General features: G+C 60.9%; 2 protein-coding genes across 2 annotated transcripts; one reads left to right on the plus strand and one right to left on the minus strand.

The window, feature by feature from the left end:
- Positions 1–10,979: 10,979 nt before the first annotated feature.
- On the plus strand, positions 10,980–15,591 carry MFAP1 (microfibril associated protein 1). The gene is made up of 9 exons (XM_075100916.1): positions 10,980–11,161; positions 11,257–11,476; positions 12,162–12,291; positions 12,599–12,786; positions 13,222–13,330; positions 13,407–13,567; positions 13,835–13,994; positions 14,623–14,712; positions 14,872–15,591. The coding sequence occupies exons 1-9, from the start codon at positions 11,083–11,085 to the stop codon at positions 15,052–15,054; spliced, it is 1,320 nt and encodes a 439-aa protein (XP_074957017.1). The 5' UTR covers positions 10,980–11,082; the 3' UTR covers positions 15,055–15,591.
- Positions 15,592–15,952: 361 nt separating this feature from the next.
- Positions 15,953–17,007, minus strand: HYPK (huntingtin interacting protein K). The gene is made up of 4 exons (XM_075100917.1): positions 16,778–17,007; positions 16,564–16,619; positions 16,303–16,354; positions 15,953–16,140 (listed from the first exon to the last, which is right to left on the minus strand). Exons 1-4 carry the CDS (start codon positions 16,961–16,963, stop codon positions 16,045–16,047), a joined length of 390 nt encoding a protein of 129 aa, XP_074957018.1. The 5' UTR covers positions 16,964–17,007; the 3' UTR covers positions 15,953–16,044.
- Between the last annotated feature and the right edge of the window lie 403 nt (positions 17,008–17,410).

The following is a 17,410-nucleotide window of genomic DNA, read 5'->3' on the forward strand; positions in this document are numbered from 1 at the left end:
CGCCGAGCGCTCCGCACCCCGCCGCAGCGCCCGGCCCCGGCCCCTCGGCCCCGTGCTGCGCCCGGCTCCCCCCGGGCACCTCTGCAGCCCTGCCCCGGGCTCCGCGAGCACCGGGGCTCCCCGGCCTGGGGAGAGCCGCCCTCCGCCGACACCGGGCAGGGCCCGGGGCACAGCGTGGCCTCTTCCCCATCCCGGCATGTGTCCACCGGGAGCCGACCATACCCTCTCGGGACTGCCCGTGCCCACCGGGGGCCAACCATGCCTACCTGGGACTGCCAGTCCTCATCTGGGACTGCCCGTGCCCACCGGCGGCTGCCTGTGCCAACCCAAGCAGGGGACCTGGATCTGCCCCATGAGAGCCCAGACCCGCCGTGGGCCCCGGGCACCAACCAGGGGTGCGAGGGCACCCACAGGGAAAGGCACCCAGAAGACGCCTCGTCTCGCGTCCCCACACACCCAGTATGGTGGATGGTGGGTAGCTCTGTGAGATGGGGCTTGCGGGACACGAGCCTACCCGGACCAGCCCGTTCCAGCTCCAGCAGCCACCGGAGCAGGGGGCTCCTCAGCCAGGTCGACAGGACCAAGCACTGGCCTTCCCACAAAGTCCGTATCGCAGGGACTGCAGCCCAGGGCCAGCACGCAGCAGCCTGACAGAGAAGCTGTCTGGAAAGCAGCAACACAAGGAAAATCCATCAGCCCAGTTTCAGGTTTCAGGAGAAAGACTTCCACCAAGGAGAAAAGGTGAGAAGTGAATTGCAGCTCATCTCAGCTTCACTCGTTCATAAAAAACAATACACTCTTGTCCCTCACATGCACGGGACCACGTCAATAGCAATGCAAAAGTCAGGTCAAGAGCAAAAAGCAAAAGCAGCAGAACCCAAACTGACCTGAATCCTCTGCACCTCAGCAGGGGTCTGGGCAGCCCTGGGTAGAAGCGGGTCCTACAGCTCTTTACAGAGAAAAGGAAGACACTTGGATATCATGATCGAGATCATCAAGCATTAGCGATCGCACAGGAAACAGTCACCTTGGTAACTGAGATGCTGAGAACAGCCCAGAAAATCTGGCACAGGGCAGGTTTCTCTGTTAAACTGGGTTAGTTTCACAGGGCAGACACCTGGCTGCAGCGTCGCCCAGGGGCAGCAACTCCAGGCTGACCCCGGCATCCAGCCCCAAGAGCCACTGCCGGGGACTGCCCGCCATGGGGGCTGCAGTACCCCAGGTCCACCCTCTGGGGCCACGGTCATGCCAGGTAGGCCAGGGGAGGCCCCGGCACCCCATGGACCTGCAGCACTCACCCCCACACCGTCGCAGCCCTGGCAGGAGCTGGCCCTGGCAGCCCCCAGATGCGCAGCCGAGCTCGGAGTGCCCCGCAGAGATATATGGGGGATAATGCGCTGGGGGCAGGTCCTGAGCCAGACCCCAGCCCAGTGGTGGGAGGGAAGGCAGTAGGCAGGCTTGCCTCCCCCTGCCCCACCCGCGTGCCTTATCCTCAGATGCCTCAATTAGGCGCTGGCGGCCGTGCCCAGGCAGGTGACAAGTAGTTGCACCTGGCCCCTGTGACATCTCACGCTGGAGAGAGGAGCTGACAAAGGGCCCTTGTCACCGCAGTTTATCTCAGTGCCGCAGGCAGGCAGGAAGCAGCTCTCTCTTACATAAACTATTGGCATTGGACCTGCATGCTGACCCCACACCCCTGCCAAAGACAACGCCTGTAACTGGGAGCACCTGGCTGCGGGTCGAAGCCACAGATGTGAACGGGATCTACTTCTCCAGCAGTCCCCCCAGGCCAGGGGACAGCTGCACAGAGCAGAGGGCAGGGCTGCCAGGCCAGACCTGAATGGCTGCTGTTCCCCGCACACCTTACGGGGCTGCTTGGCAACCCTCTCCTCGGCTGCTGCCTACGGGGCAGCAAAAGGGGGTGAAGCATCTACCACAGCCGTGTTTGTAAGGACCACGAACCCTCTTCCTGGACATTTAGTTCACATGGGGGCCATCACCTGGAGGCATTGTCGCGCTCCAGGACATGGCCAGGAGCAGGCTGCTCTGCACAGCGACTCCCAGTGCACCATCACACCACCAGCGCACTACTATGAGCCAGCCAGCAGCTCCCCGTGAGGTCTGCCCTGCCAGGCAATGTCCCGTGGCATCCCCTGGAGCCCACATTGTAGGCACAGGGGCCAATCTGCTCACTGGGATTGGAGGGAGACACCCCCCCCATGCTCCTCCGTACCAAGCACACTATGTGTTGTGGCTCAGCAGCACACAACAATCAACAGAAACCTACTTTCATGGAAAAACCAGGTCAATTTTTGGCTTTCGGGTTGCAGAGATTGCACAAGCTCTGACGGTGATGCAACTGCCATCTACCCGAGCTTTCTGGGAGGCAGAGCAGCGACAGGGCTGCACCCCTGCCCGCAGGCACCCCCAGCCTGCGGGGAGCTTGGGGACACAGCAGGGCAGCAGCAGTGCCGCTCCCCAGCAGCAGCTGTGCTGCGGACGAAGGCAGACCGGTGAGAGGGGAACCAGCGGAGGAAGGACAGAAGGCCCTTGCAAACAGCGGAGAAAACCAAGTAACGGGCAGCAACAGCAGGCAGAGGACATCCAGAGGGACCAAATCAATAACGAAATGTTTACCTAGAGCACAGCAACCCACTCTGGCCCCCATGCCTGTGCTGGCACAGGGCGAGCCCGCAGCCCCTCCACTGTGCTGCAGATGCATTTCCTCAGCCCCCCCTCCCATGCCCTGTCCCAAAGCTCAGACTGCAGTCCCTTTTCACTGGAGTCTCTCCAGCCCCTCTCCTCCCCTGCCCTCCCCCTCCTCTTCCCTCCCTGCAGGACTCTACTGGCAGACTCCTGGGAAGACCGCGGTGCCCCCGGAGCCGGGACTGCCGTGGCCCAGTCGGGAGCTGCGCTCCCTAGGGTTCCACCAGCTCCAGAAGCTCTGTTCATAGCCACGCTCCCAGACACAACATCTCACTGTGGTCACACTCTGGGGACTCAAGGCCCAGCCTGAACACCCTGACCTTGCCCTGCGGTATGGCTGCAGGCACAAACAGCAGTGGTTCTGTAACTTTATCTGTCTCTGACTGTCAACAGCAGCTGTAATGCTGCCAAGGTATCGACCCACAGCACTGCCCCTGCCCTGGGCTGCGCTGCGTCGCACCCTGCCGTTGCCTGTCCCCCTACAACAGCAGCTGTGCAGCTGCAGGGACACCCTTGCCTGGCCCAAGCACTGTAAGGTGCCTGCGGCACTTGGGGAGGCCCACACCAGTGACACGCACAGGAACACAAGTACATGTGTGCAGGAAACACCAGGGCAGAGAGTCCACACGTGGCCCTTCAGTTTCCCTGTGGGATGCGCGCGGGTGCTTACAGATACAGACACACAAAGCTAGCCCAAAGCCTGGCAGGCACAGTGTTTCACCAGCAAGCTGGCAGAGTGCTGAGGAGCAGAGTGGCCTGTGCTGGGTGCTGGCCTCACTCCCACCATCGGCTGCCAGCCTCACACAGCCTTGCACCACCCTGGGAAGAGGTGGCTCAGCCCCACAAAGTGCCCCCTGCCCCTGCCACAGCCCAGCTGCCAACTGCCATACCGCTGCAGGGCCAACACATCAGGAGCTGCGGCGCTGGGGAGAGGGGGCTGGGGCTGCCCTCAGCCACACCAGCTCTTGGCAGCCCATCTGCTGCGTCCCCAGGGGATCTGGTAAGGGCAGCTGCAAAGCCATGACAGCCCCGCACACCCTGCGCCACGATGGGCACCACAGGGCCCTGCCGGGGGCGACCTCAGGGCTGGGTCCCCCATGGCTGTGCTCAGGCAGTGCGGCATTTGGTTTCTTCGGCTTGGCTGTGTCTTTCAAGTGTACACAGGGCAGTGAAGACATGTCGCAGGCTGAGGGCCACTTCTCCAATGCCTGTGGTCACAGAACCGAGCCAGGCTGTCAAAACATTTCCCTGTTTGCCAAGGTCTTTAGTTTTGCTTCACCTGAACGGGACATTACGTGCTTTGTGTGCAACTCCCAAGCTTCCCTTAAATTGGTGTGTCTAATTGTTTTACCAAGTCATATGTTGAAGCTTGCTCCTTGCCATGGTGGCACAGGACTCGTTAGGTGGGAACACACTGTGATAACCCTCAAGATTAATATCTCATCAGATGAACAAATGCAGAGCAGGAGCTCTAATTGTCCTCTGGGCATAAGGGCTAGAAACAGTCGAACAAGCTCGTGCTTATCCCTGGGCAAGGCTGGGGAGGACCATCAGTTGCTATAGGATTATAAAACTACTAATGCCTTGGCTGCAAAGGCAAACCACAAGCTACAGGGCACCAAGGGAGCCCTGCAGCACTGGGGTCCAACCACACACCCCATCCCTCCTCCCTGCCCCACTCTAGCAGGGCTGTCCCAGCTGTTGCAAGGACACACTGAAGGAGGGGGGCCCTGCAGAGAGCCCACAGCTCCGCCTGGGGCTCAGCAGTGGAAGCAGGGTCGTCTGAGAGAGTTCCTAGAGGGTGCTTCAGGGAGAGCCTTCCCCCAGTGCCACAGCAAGAACAGAGCCTGGGATGGCCAGCGACTGCGAGGGGCTGGGTCCACCCACCCCACCATGCCTGGGGCATCCACCGCCCGCCTGCAGCCCGGCAGGATCGCAGTTACCTGACTGGATCTGCCCAGCTCTGTCCTGCAGAGGTGCCAGGGTGAGAGGAGAGTCCCCCAGGAGGGAGCCTGCCTTTGTGCCAGCCTCAGGACCTCTGTGGCCGCCGCTGGAACCCTCCATCCCAGCAGAGCTGGGCCCAGACCAGGTGCAGTACTGCTGCTGAGAATCGGGTCTGCTCTCCCCAAGACCAGTTGAATTAGATCCTCCCAGGAGGACATCTTCCAACCCGAAACCAATGACACTGAAAGGAAAATAATTCCCTGCACTGCCTTTGGGATCATGCTCCAGCACTGACCCACCGACTGGAAAGCACACTTGTTTTGGGATTTCCTGGCTGCCCACCCATGGCACTGGCCTTGTCCGACACGGCCTCCGCTGTGTGGTCACGAGGGCACCTGCCCCGGTAAGGGCCGGGCTGGCACTCAGAAGCGCTGGGTTAAAGCATGGCTCTGGCCTCTCTCCTTCCCAAGTCCCCCTGCCGCAGGGTGCTGCAGGCCGATTCCCGCAAGCAGACTTAGCGGAAGATAAAACCTCTTCCTTTCTTTTGAGAAGGCGGCACAGGATGGCAGACGTGGCTGCGGTGGTTTGTGACATAGTTCTGCCCAACTTCAAGAGAAGTCTTATCTTCTGTGGCTGGATGCCAGAGAAGGGGCAACTTGTGCAAGCCAATCACTCCCAGCTCTGCCCTTGACTTTCCTGTGAAACCTCGTACCCCTCAGGGGCTGCTGACGTGTGTTGATGCGGCCAGCACCTGGCTGCTTACAGAAAACCTCTCACGCCTGCCACAAAGCAGTCATGACCCCCGCCCTTCCTGACACACATGCCACCACCACCATCACCTCACCAGCACCACTGGGAAGCCCAGGAGATCCCCCAGCCCCATGCTGCAGCATGGCAGGAGGGTCCTGCTGCACCAGGAGCAGCCCTGCCTCCTGGCACCGGCCATCCCAAGGGCTGTGGTGGGACACGTGGCTGCGCAGGGGCCACTAGTCCTTGCTCCCTGGGGATGGGGAGCCAGGCGGCAGCACTGGGGCTTGGTGGGGCCAGCTGTCAGTGGGCAGAGCAGGAGGGCTGGGGCTCGGCTCTGGCTGCAGAGGCAGCAGCCATGACTGCCCAGCTCCAGCTCTGCCCCGAGAGCAGCAGCACGGGCAGCGGGAGCAGTGCAGACCTACCAGCAGCTCTGCCACCAGGCACCGCTCCCACACTGAGGGAGCATTGGTTTTCCCAGGCTGTGCTAGGAGGAATTTGGCAACCCTGCCAAATGCAGGACGTGTCCCACAGCCTGGAAAGGCCTGGCAGGAGTTACAGTGATGGTGCCACCAAGACGTTGAGCACTTGCTGTCCAGGTGGCCATACCAGCAGTGGCTGGTTCAGCCTCCAAGGTTTATCACTTCCACCTCAGCCATTTAGGTGGGAAAAGACCCTTAAGATCATCAAGTCCAACTGTGAACCTATCGCTGCCAAGTCCACCACTAAACCATGTCCCTAAGCACCACATCTACACGTCTTTTAAATACATCCAGGGATGGTGACTCAACCACTGCCCTCAGCAGCCTGTTCTGATGCCTGACAACCCTTTTGGTGAAGAAATTTTTCCTAATATCTGATCTAAACCTCCCCTGGCCAATCTGAGGCCATTTTCTCTTGTCCTAACACTTGTTACTTGGGAGAGGAGACCAACCCCCACCTTGCTACAGCCTCCTTTCAGGCAGTTGCAGAGAGTGATAAGTTCTCCCCTCAGCCCCCTCTTCTCCAGGCTAAACCCCACCAGCTCCCCCAGCCGCTCCCCAGCACACTTGTGCTTCAGACCCTGCCCCAGCCCCGCTGCCCTTCTCTGGACACGCTCCAGCCCCTCAAGGCCCTTCTTGTCCCGAGGGGCCCAAACCTGAGCCCAGCATTCGAGGTGGGGCCTCCCCAGGGCCGAGCACAGGGGCCCCATCCCTGCCCGGCTCCTGCTGGCCACCCCAGTGCTGACACAAGCCCGGGGGCTGGTGGCCTCCTTGGCCACCTGGGCACACTGCTGGCTCATGCCCAGCCGGCTGTCAGCCAGCACCCCCGGGGCCTTCTCTGCCAGGCAGCTTTCCAGCCATTCTTCCCCAAGCCTGGAGCGTTGCCTGGGGTTGGTGTGACCCAGGCGCAGGACCCGGCACTTGGCCTTGTTAAACCCCATACAACTGACCTCAGCCCATCGATCCAGTCTGTCCAGATACCTCTGCAGAGCCTTCCTTACCCTCAAGCAGATCAGCACTCCTGCCCACCTCAGTGACACCTGCAAACTTGCTGAGGGCGCGCTCGATACCTTCATCCAGATCATTGATGAAGACATTGAACAGAACTGGCCCCAACACTGAGCCCTGGGGAACCCCGCTTGTGACCAGCTGCCAACTGGATTTAGCTCCATCACCACAACTCTCTGGGCCTGGCCATCCAGCCAGTGTTTTACCCGGCCAAGAGTACACATCTCCAAGCCATGAGCAGCCAGCTTCTCTAGGGAACGCCGTGAGAGACAGTATCAAAAGCTTTACTAAAGTCCAGGGAGATAACATGCACAGCCTTTCCCGCATCCACTAGGCGGGTCACCTGGTCATAGGAGGAGATCAGGTTGGTCAGGCAGGACCTGCTTTTCATCAAGCCATGCTGGCTGGGCCTGATCCCCTGCTTGTCCTGTATGTGCTGTGTGATGGCACGCAGGATAAGCTGCTCCATAGCCTTTCCTGGCACCGAGGTCAGGCTGATAGGCCTGTGGTTCCCTGGATCCTCCTTCCAGCCCTTCTTGTAGATGGGCATCACATTTGCTAATCTCCAGTCAGCTGGGAGCTACCCAGTTAGCCAAGATTGCTGGTAAAGGATGGCAAGTGGCTTGGTGAGCAGTCCCGTCAGCTCCCTCAGTACCCTTGGGTGGATCTCATCTGGCCCCATAGACACGTGTGTCTAGGTGGTGTAGTGGGTTGCTAACCATTTCCCCTTGGATTATGTGGGCTCTGTTTTGCTCCCTGTCTTCCAGCTCAGGATGCCAGGTACGCCAGGAACAACTGGTCTTACTATTAAAGACTGAGGCAAAGGCAGCATTTAGTACCTCAGCCTTTCCTCAGCCGTTGTCACTATGTTTCCCCCTGCTCCCAACAAAGGCTGGAGAGTCTCCTTAGCCCTCCTTTTGCTGCTAACCTATTTCTAGAAGTATTTTTTAATTGTCTTCTATGGCAGTAGCCAGCTTAAGCTCCAGGTGGGCTTTGGCCCTTCTAATTTTCTCCCTGCATAACCTCGCTACACCTTTGTAGTCCTCCTGAGTTGCCTGCCCCTTCTTCCAAAGGTCATAAAGGTCATAAACTCCTTTTTTTTTCTTCTCTTTTTTCCCCCCTGAGTTCCAGCCAAAGCTCCCTGTTCAGCCTGGCCAGTCTTTTTCCCCCGCTGGCTCATCTTTCGGCACATGGGAATGGCCTGCTGTTCCGCCTTTAAGGCTCCCTCCTTGAAGAATGTCCAGCCTTCCTGGACTCCTTTGCCCTTCAGAAGTGCCTCCCAAGGGACTCTGTCGATCAGTCTCCTAAACAGGCCAAAGTGTGCCCTCTGGAAGTCCAAGGTGGCAGTTCTGCTGACCCCCACTCCTTACTTGTCTGAGAATCTAAAACTCTGTCATTTCATGATTGCTAAGCCCAAGATGATCTCCAACATCACCCACAAGTCCTTCTCCATTCATGAACAACAGGCCCAGCGGGGTGCCTTCCTTAGCTGGTCCCCCACCAGCTGTGTCAGGAAGTTATGGTCCGCACACTCCAGAAACCTCCTAGTCTGTTTCCTTTCCACTGTGTTCTATTTCCAGCAGACATCTGGTAAGATTAAGTCCCCCACAAGGACAAGGGCTAGCAATTGCAAGGCTTCTCCCAGCTCCTTATAGAAGATTTTGTCTACCTCTTCATCCTGCTTGGGCAGCCTGTAACAGACTCCTACCATGATATCTGTCTTGTCGGCCTTCCCCGATTCTTACCCATAAACACTCAACCTTATTGTCGCCATCATTAAGCTCTAAACAATCCAAACCCTCCCTAACATACATACGTCTTTGCTGCCACATGGATCTCCATCCCCCAACTCTACTGAGATGGCAGACCGAAGGACCTCACTAGCACACCATCCCTCAAACATCAGTGTGCCACCCCCAGGCTTATCTGTAGCAAGCCTGTTTTTGTCCTTTTCCCCGTTCGAATCTAGTTTAAGGCTCTTTCAATGAGCCCTGATACCTCCTGTGCAAGATCCTTTTCCCCCTTTGAGACAGGTATACCCCGTCTGTCACCAGCAGGCCTGGTGTTGTGTAGACTGACCCATGATCAAAAACCCCAAATTCTGCCAGTGATGGCAGGCTCAGAGCCAGGTATTGATCTGCTGGGTCTTCCTATGTCTTCCCTCATCATACCCTGCAACTGGAAGGATAGAAAAGAACACTGCCTGTGCTCCTGATCCCTTAATGAGCCGTTCCAAGGCCCTGAAGTGTCTCTTGATCGCTCTCAGACTTCTAGCTGCAACTTCATCACTGCCTACCTGAAAAATCAGTAATGGATAATAATCTGAGGGCCGTACCAGGGTAGGGAGTTTTCTCTTCACATCTTTAACCTGGGCACCAGGGAGGCAGCAGACTTCCCTAAGAAGTGGGTCCAGTTGGCATACTGGGCTTTCTCTTCCCTTCAGAAGGGAGTCTCCTATGACAATGACCCATCTTTTTTTCTTTATGGAAGCAGTTTTGATGCAGGGCAAAGGCCAATTTAGCCTTGGCAACACCTCCAACCTAGATGAACCATCATCCTGGCTATTGCTCAGTTCCACTTGCAGAACCTTGTGCCTATTGTACAAGGGCACCCAGGAAGGTGGGGGAGTCACAGAGATGTCCCTGCTGCGCCAGGCAGTGACTTGTCGCCATTTCCCCCTTCCCCTTAAGTCACCGCATTCAGCCAGGCGGGGAGAGGACAGGGGATCCTCCATGTTGTGTCCTGTCTGCCTGTTGGGCCTGTCCCAGGGACAGTAGGGTGTGATTCCAGCAGTCTTTCTCTCACTCCCTAATACTCCTCAACCTCCTCACCTCCTCCCAGAGCTCTGTCACTGAGTGGAGGAGTTCCCCTACCTGGGTGTACCTCCCACCGGTGTGCTCACTGCTGCTGTCCCCTACGGGCTGCACCCTGCAGCCTGGCATCCGGGCAGGGCGGCAGCATGCTCCCACCCAAGCCCTGTCTGGAAAGCTGCGGCAGTCGTGGTGGGCACAGAGCTTAGAGAGGCTACGGCTTTCTGCTGGGTGGATACCTTTGCTCCCTGGTCGAGCTGGCAGATATTCAGCACCCTCTCTGCACACCCTTCCAGCAGGCTGCAGTGCCAGCCCTGCTCACCGGGCCTGTTCGCGGCACTCCCGGTCACCAGCGCTCCCCAGGGGTTTCTCTAGTACATGTGCAGGGCTCTGCTGCCGTTGCTCCTGGCCCTGCCCAGGTCTGCTTGGAACACTGTGGTGGGAGCTGCAGGCTCCTGGCAGGTCCCTCGGCTTCCCCAGTCTGGGAAACCCCTCATTTGGAGGGGAACACTGCCACCAAGGATAAGGAAAAGGCTGAGGAACTTAATGCATTCTTTGCTTCAGTCTTTAACAGTCAGACCAGGTACCCCCAAGGTATTCATCCCCTGGAGCTGGAAGGCAGGGACGGAGAGCAGCACAAACCCCCCCATAATCCAGGAGGAAGCAGTTTACGACCTGCTGCTCCACCTGGACACTCACAAGTCTACGGGGCCGGACGGGATCCACCCGAGAGTGCTGAGGGAGCTGGTGGAGGAGCGCGCCAAGCCACTCTCCAGCACCCGGCCAAGGACGGGGCTCTAAAGCCAGCGCCTCCGGCCGCCGCGGCAGCGGTGAGAGGCGGCCAGAGGCCCCTGGCGCATCGCGGCCCAGGCGGGGGCTGGAGCCGGGCTGCTCCGGCCGGCCAGCAGGAACCCTGCCCCGCTGCTGCCCCGGCCCGGCCCCGCCGCCCGGCGGGACCCAGCGCTGGCCGGCGCCTCGACTCAACGGCGGAAAAACCGCAGCGGTGCGTGTGGGAACGGAACCTCCCCGGGCCGGGGCGGGAGCCCGGAGCGACCGGGCGGCACCGACCCGCACCCCAGACCGGCTGCCTCAGCGCCCAACCGCGGGGCGGACCACCCCCGCCGCCATTCCCGCGCCGGGACCGACCCTCTCCCGCCCCGCCCGCACCGGGCCCCGCCTGGAGCCCCGGAGCTGCCACCGCCCCCGGCACCGCCCCGGAAGTGACCCCACACCGAGCACCACTCGATCACCCGCCGCAGGCCCCTGGCGGGTTCCGCTTCCGGCGGAAGTGGGGGCGCCGTTGCAGTTCCGGGTGAGCGGCTCCGCGGAGTCGTTGTCAGAGGCCTCTGCTCGGTCCCGGTCCCGGTCCCGGTCCCGCCGCCACCATGTCGGTCCCCAGCGCCCTCATGAAACAGCCGCCGATCCAGTCCACGGCGGGCGCCGTGCCCGTCCGCAATGAGAAGGGTGAGTGGGGGGGCAGCGGGCGCGGCCTGCCCAGCCGCGGCGGCGGGGGACCGCGGACCCGGGGTCCCCGGTGACGGCCCGGCGTCCGCCCGCAGGCGAGCTCTCCATGGAGAAGGTGAAGGTGAAGCGGTATGTGTCGGGGAAGCGGCCCGACTACGCGCCCATGGAGTCCTCGGAGGAGGAGGATGAGGAGTTCCAGTTCATCAAGAAGGCGAAGGAGCAGGAGGTGGAGCCCGAGGAGCAGGAGGAGGAGCTCGCTAACGACCCCCGGCTCCGGCGCCTTCAGAACCGCATCGCTGAAGATGTGGAGGAGCGGTGGGTGCTGGGGTCCGCGCGGATCCGTGTCCCTGCCCACCCCAGCCGTGCTCCCCGGCAGGTCTGCCCTTACAGGGGGCCAGGGAGTCCAAACCCCGCTCTGCCATGCCATGGCAAGGGATTGCAGGAGCGCTGGGCAGAGGCTGGGAGCATTCTCCAGGCAGCGTGGGAGAGTGTCTGACGCCTCGTGTCTGTGCAGCCCCATGCCTTGGGCTGCGGCCCCGCCACGAGCAGCCCTTCCAGAAACCAGGAGTCACTGTTTCCCAGGGCACAGCCCCACGTCTGGGTACTGTTGGGTGGGTGCAGGTGAAAACAGGCCCCAAAATAAAAATCAACACAGTGTGCCAAGGCTCAGGGCAGTGGGAAGGGACAGTGTCGCATGAAGTACACTCCCGGCAGGGAGTAACCCAGTTGTGTTTGCCTCCTCCTGTGGAGCTGCTGCCGCTCTTGGTTTCAGTAACGGGGAGGCGTCTCACTGCAAGCTTCATTCCTACTTGGAGCATGGACAGGGAAGAGCTGCCAGTGCCCAGCCACTCTGTCCTCCTGGGAAAGAACATGTGGGGTCTGCCCATGCTCGGCAGCTCCAGCATTTACCATGGCATCGTTAGGATCAATTAATGAATAGTTAACTTCTTGCAGCGTCTTTACATTCAAAATGCCGTCATTTAATTGGGGTCTGTTGCAGGCTGGCAAGACACCGTAAAATCGTGGAGCCTGAAGTGGTTGGAGAAAGCGATTCAGAGGTGGAAGGGGAAGCTTGGCGCCTGGAGAGAGAGGACACCAGTGAAGAGGAAGAGGAAGAGATCGATGATGAGGTGCACTTGCAGAGTCGAATAACAGGCCTAGGGAAGCCCCTGAACAGCACAGGCTGGAACTGCCTTTTGCATGGATGCACAGGCTGTCGGGTGGAGCTGGACAAGTGTCACGGTTGCCTGTGACTTAACTTGTGGGTTACTGTCCTCTCGTGTGGGACGGGATGCTGGGAGAGGCCACTCTGTGTTTGGAGGGGTGGGTGTCTCGTCTCATAACCAACATTCCAGACATTGCACATTTTGGACAGAAGCGTGAGAGGAGGTGGTAGCGGGGCTGGTTTTCTGACTCCTCTGTGTTTGTCTCCGTTAGGAGATCGAGCGTCGGCGCGGAATGATGCGTCAGCGAGCACAGGAGAGGAAAACCGAGGAGATGGAAGTGATGGAGTTGGAAGATGAGGGTCGTTCTGGAGAAGAGTCTGAGTCAGAGTCTGAGTACGAGGAGTACACGGACAGTGAGGATGAAATGGAGCCACGTCTCAAACCTGTCTTCATCCGCAAGTGGGTGACGTGGCCGCGTGGGTCAGCCCTGGGGGAGGACATGGGAGTCGGGAGCTGGGCATCGCTGCTGTGTTATCCTGTTCCTTGCCGTGGGGCGGCGTTTCACCTCCCCAGGGCAGGAGCAAGGGGCCATCCCTGCACTGACAGCCCCTCATCAGCTGTGCCAGTCGCTGCGGGATCAGGCTGTGGGTCAAAGTTGCAGCAGGGTCTGACCGGAGCCCTTGGGCAAGTGCTGTACAATGGCAAAGGGAAGCTGTTGGCAGGCTGTGGCCCACGGCTGATGGCTCGGTCTCCTGTCACTCATGTGCATGCCTGCAGCTGCAGGGGAATGGTGATAGCCCCAGTGTGGGCAGGAGCAGGGAGAAGTCTGTGAGGAGCCAAGTGGCTGCGTAGGCTCATGGAAGGACTGAAGGCTGTTGTGGTTCCTACCTGCAGGAAGGACCGAATCACAGTTCAGGAGCGAGAAGCAGAAGCCTTGAAGCAGAAGGAGCTGGAACAGGAGGCAAAGAGGCTGGCAGAGGAGAGGCGCAAGTACACGCTCAAGGTGCCAAGGGGCGGGCTGGGGGTCACACAGGGGGGCAGCAGTCACCACAGCAAGCTTAGCTTGCTCCTTGCTGCAGATAGTAGAAGAGGAAGCAAAGAAGGAGCTGGAGGAGAACAAGCGCTCCCTGGCAGCACTGGATGCGCTTGATACGGATGATGAGAATGACGAGGAGGAGTACGAGGCCTGGAAAGTACGTGAGCTGAAGCGTATCAAACGGGACCGTGAAGAACGAGAAGCGTAAGTATCACCTCTGTAGACACGAGGCTGAGATCCTGCAGACCCAGGCTCCACAGGCCCGTGGGCAGTTGAGGCGTGTCTTCCTCAGGCTTCCCTTTGGCAGTGGGGTGGTAGCTAGACCAAGCATCCAAAGCCTGTCCTGCCTGTCCTCAGGCTAGCTTTGCCCCCATATAGTCAGTAAATGTATGGGATGGCAGCTGGTGACAGCCGCTGTCCCGGGAGGGTGCTGTGGAGGTGCAGGGTCTCAGGGGTTTCTCTCCTACCCAGCATGGAGAAGGAGAAGGCAGAGATTGAGCGCATGCGGAACCTGACGGAGGAGGAGCGCCGGGCTGAGCTTCGGGCCAACGGCAAGGTCATCACCAACAAGGCGGTGAAGGGCAAATACAAGTTCCTACAGAAGTACTACCACCGTGGCGCCTTCTTCATGGTGAGTGGTGCTACGAGGGCTTGGGCACAGCTGTGCTGGCAGCAGGGGCTGGGCCTGCGCACCGGAGGGGCTGTGTGAGACCACAGGGAAATCTTCCTGTGGGGAGCCTTCACAGTGCCCTTGGATAAGAGCTGGCCCTCAGAGGCAGCACAGGGCTGAAGTGACTGAGGTGACGTGAACTCAGCCCGCTCTTGTGGCAGAGTGCAAGTAGTGATGCCAACGCGGTCAGGAGAACATGAGCTGCCCTTGGAGCCTGAGTGGGACAGGCGTGGAGCCAGCCTGTGCTGCATCACCAGAGCTCATTAGTTTGGGGGTTCCTGAGACAGAGCCAGAGCAGCAGCGCTGTCCCTGTGCTGCTGTTTGGGCTGATGGACCGTGCCAGAACTGAGCCAGCTCCACCTGGGCTCTGGAGAAGTGGCCTGAGGGATGCATGAGGGTGGCTGCCAGGGGCAGCCTTGGGGGACAACATTTGTGTCCCCCACCTTCAGCAGTAGGTTAATGTGACTGCAAGCACCATGGCAGCCCCTGGCAGAGCAGCAATATGGGCTGCTGGTGGCTGGCCCCCATGTCTGCTGGCTGCTGGCTCTTGCTGGAAGTGTGCAGGCTGAGCAGCTGCATCTTTCTGCAGGATGAAGATGAGGAAGTGTACAAGAGGGACTTTAGCGCCCCGACCCTTGAGGACCACTTCAACAAGACCATCCTGCCCAAAGTCATGCAGGTGGGTGTGCTGGCCAGAGGGCACCTGGCCTGCATGCTGCGCTGAGGGGTCACGGTTCCACAGCGGGGGCAGGAGCTCGCGCACTGGGCAGGGAAGGGCCACTGGTTGGGTCCCTCTGTCACTCCTGCATGGTTGCTAATGAGCTCTTCTATTCCCCAGGTCAAGAACTTTGGGCGCTCAGGGCGGACAAAGTACACACACTTGGTGGACCAGGACACCACCTCCTTCGACTCTGCCTGGGGCCAGGAAAGCGCACAGAACACCAAGTTCTTTAAGCAGAAAGCAGCGGGTGTACGAGACGTCTTTGAGAGACCCTCAGCCAAGAAGCGAAAAACCACTTAAGGGAGCGGGCAGGAGGGCACTTCTCTGCCAGCTGCTGGGAGCCTGGGCAGGGACAGAAGGGACACAGTGCTGTGCCAGGACTCATGTAGCGACAAACCCTCCCACTGTGCCCCTGTGCCACGCCTGCCCTGTTGATGCACTGTCCCACTCCTCACGCTGCGGAGACCTGGTGGGCTCCCTGCCTGGGTGCTGTGGAGGATGACAGCCTGTCTGTGCGGGCCAGGCCTGCGGCCATGCTGCCTGACCACTGGCAGCCGCCCTGAGAGCCTCGGCAGCATCTGACAGGACTGTGTGGGAGTACAGCAACATCCCCAGCTCCAGCACACCCACTTTTGGAGGAATTAACAGACTTTTATACCTGCCCAGTCCACAGCATCTCCCTGTTTGTGTACTTCCACTGTTACCAGTTTGGGCCCTTTTTTGGTGTGGAACAGTGGTGACTCCATCTCCTCACCCTGTTTCTGCAGGGCTTGGCTTTTCTACCTATGTGGGGTGGGCAGGGGGGCTGGTTTGATTAAAGCCGTCATTTTGTTAATACGTTCTGGCTGTGTGGAATGCAGCTGTCTTGTTCTGTCTGCTCCTGCAAGCCAGGACGGGCAGGTGCGGCCCACGAGGCACCAGCCTGGGCAGGGTGTGTGAGGGTGGCCGTCACCATGTCTGCTGTAACTGCGTCTGCCGTCACCGCCACTCCCTCACCCTCGTGCCTGGGGCTGCAGCTCCCCCCGGTGCAAGCTATGCTCCCCAAGAACAGGAGACGTGAGGTTACCACCATGGTTAAAAGTGAGAAGAGCAGCAGGTTGCCTTGTCCTACTCTGGGCATGGGGGTGCCACACATCCTACCGCAGGCCGGACCCCACGCATCAGCACTGGGGCTGCGCGGACCACAGTGACAGCCCACTCCCACCAGTGCCTTTATTGGTAAGGTAACACACCGCGTGTCCAGCCAACCCTGTGTCCGGCGAGGGAGCGTCCATCCAGCGGGCCTGGTGCTCAGTTGGTGAGGGTGATGAGTGCCTCCACCACGTTCCCCATGTGCTCCCGCAGGCTGCGCTCCGCTGCTGCCCGCGAGATCTCCATCTCGGTCATCTGCAGGTAAACGGCCGCAGAACCGTGTCGTGGGGGGTCAGCAGTGGGGGCTGCCCAGCCCCGTGCACCGGCCTCTTCCAGTGTGGTTCCGGTGACCGGGCGCTGGCTGCACCCGAGGTCTGGGACATGCTGCCACCCACCCAGCGTCCCGGCCCTACTCACAATCAGCTCCAAGTCCTCCTTCTTGATGGTCACTTTTGCCAGTTCCTTCTCCCTATGGCAAGAGACAGACAAACCTCTGGTGACCGACAGGCCCCGCCGCTCCCTCGGACGCAGAGCTGTACTCCGGGAGGGGGCCGGGCGCCTGCTGCGGCTCCCGGGGAAGGGGCGGGCTGGTGCCCAGTGCCCGGGCCGTGCTCCGAAGGGTGGGACGGGCACGGACCGAGACGCTCCCCAGAGCCCCGAGCGAGCGCGGGCAGTTACCTCTCCTGCTTGGCTTTCTGCTCCCGGGATCTCCGGTCTCCGATCACCGACATGGCCTGCCGGGACGAGCGCAGTCACCGGGTCGGTCAGCGCCGCGCCGCGCGCCGGCGGGACGGGCACCGGGAGCCGGACGCCGCGGCGCGGTGCTCAGGGCCCGCCCCGTCCCCCCCACCCCGTCCCGGTGCCTCCCCGGTCCCGTCCCGCCCCACCGCACCGTCTCCAGGTTGGAGCTCTGGATCTCCTTCTCCTCCGCGTAGTCCGTGACGCGCTCCAGGTCCGCCGCGCCGCTGTCGTGCTTCCGCGGCTTCTCGGCCGCGCGCCCGCCCGCCCCCTCGCCGCCGCCGCCAGAGCCGTTGGGCTCCGTCTCCAGCTCCAGCTCCACGTCGCCCTCCGCCGCCATCCCGCCGCTGCTTGTGCCCCGCTTCCGGTCACGTGCCGCCGCCGGAACCAGCGAGCGGCGCTCGCCGACGGGCCAGAGCGGTGGCGGGGGGCGGCCCCCGCCCCGGCCCCGCCTTCCCCCGGCCGCACTGTCGCCGCCAGCGGGCGCTGCGGACCCCGGCGGGCTGACCGGCTGCCGCGGGGCCTGCGGGGGGCGGGGGCGGGCGCAGGCACCGGGGCTCGGTAGTGGGACTCGGTGCCGGCGGCTCGGTGCCGGCGGCTGGCGGGCGCTGCCGCCGCCGCGCCGGGGAGGGGAGGGCGCAGCCCTGCCCGCCGTCCCCGGGTCGCCCGCCGGCCGGGCAGGCGCTAAGCCGGGTAAGAGGGTTAGGGATCCTGATTTGGCTCCCGCCGCAGTCACACGTGATGGAAGGGCGGGAGCGGCGCCGCTCGCCGCGGCCCTGGCCGAGCT

Source organism: Phalacrocorax aristotelis, chromosome 7 (genome assembly GCF_949628215.1).
Source record: "Phalacrocorax aristotelis chromosome 7, bGulAri2.1, whole genome shotgun sequence".
Lineage (NCBI taxonomy): Eukaryota > Metazoa > Chordata > Aves > Suliformes > Phalacrocoracidae > Phalacrocorax > Phalacrocorax aristotelis.

Excerpts from the sequence above, each read along its gene's own strand:
- MFAP1 (XM_075100916.1), top strand. The coding sequence starts at position 11,083 with ATGTCGGTCCCCAGCGCCCTCATGAAACAGCCGCCGATCCAGTCCACG. Across the intron at positions 12,292-12,598 it reads AGGAAGAGATCGATGATGAG|GAGATCGAGCGTCGGCGCGG; the intron begins GTGCACTTGCAG and ends TGTCTCCGTTAG. Across the intron at positions 13,568-13,834 it reads GACCGTGAAGAACGAGAAGC|CATGGAGAAGGAGAAGGCAG; the intron begins GTAAGTATCACC and ends TCTCCTACCCAG.
- HYPK (XM_075100917.1), bottom strand. The coding sequence starts at position 16,963 with ATGGCGGCGGAGGGCGACGTGGAGCTGGAGCTGGAGACGGAGCCCAAC. Across the intron at positions 16,620-16,777 it reads AGAGCTCCAACCTGGAGACG|GCCATGTCGGTGATCGGAGA; the intron begins GTGCGGTGGGGC and ends TCGTCCCGGCAG. Across the intron at positions 16,355-16,563 it reads CAGAAAGCCAAGCAGGAGAG|GGAGAAGGAACTGGCAAAAG; the intron begins GTAACTGCCCGC and ends CTCTTGCCATAG.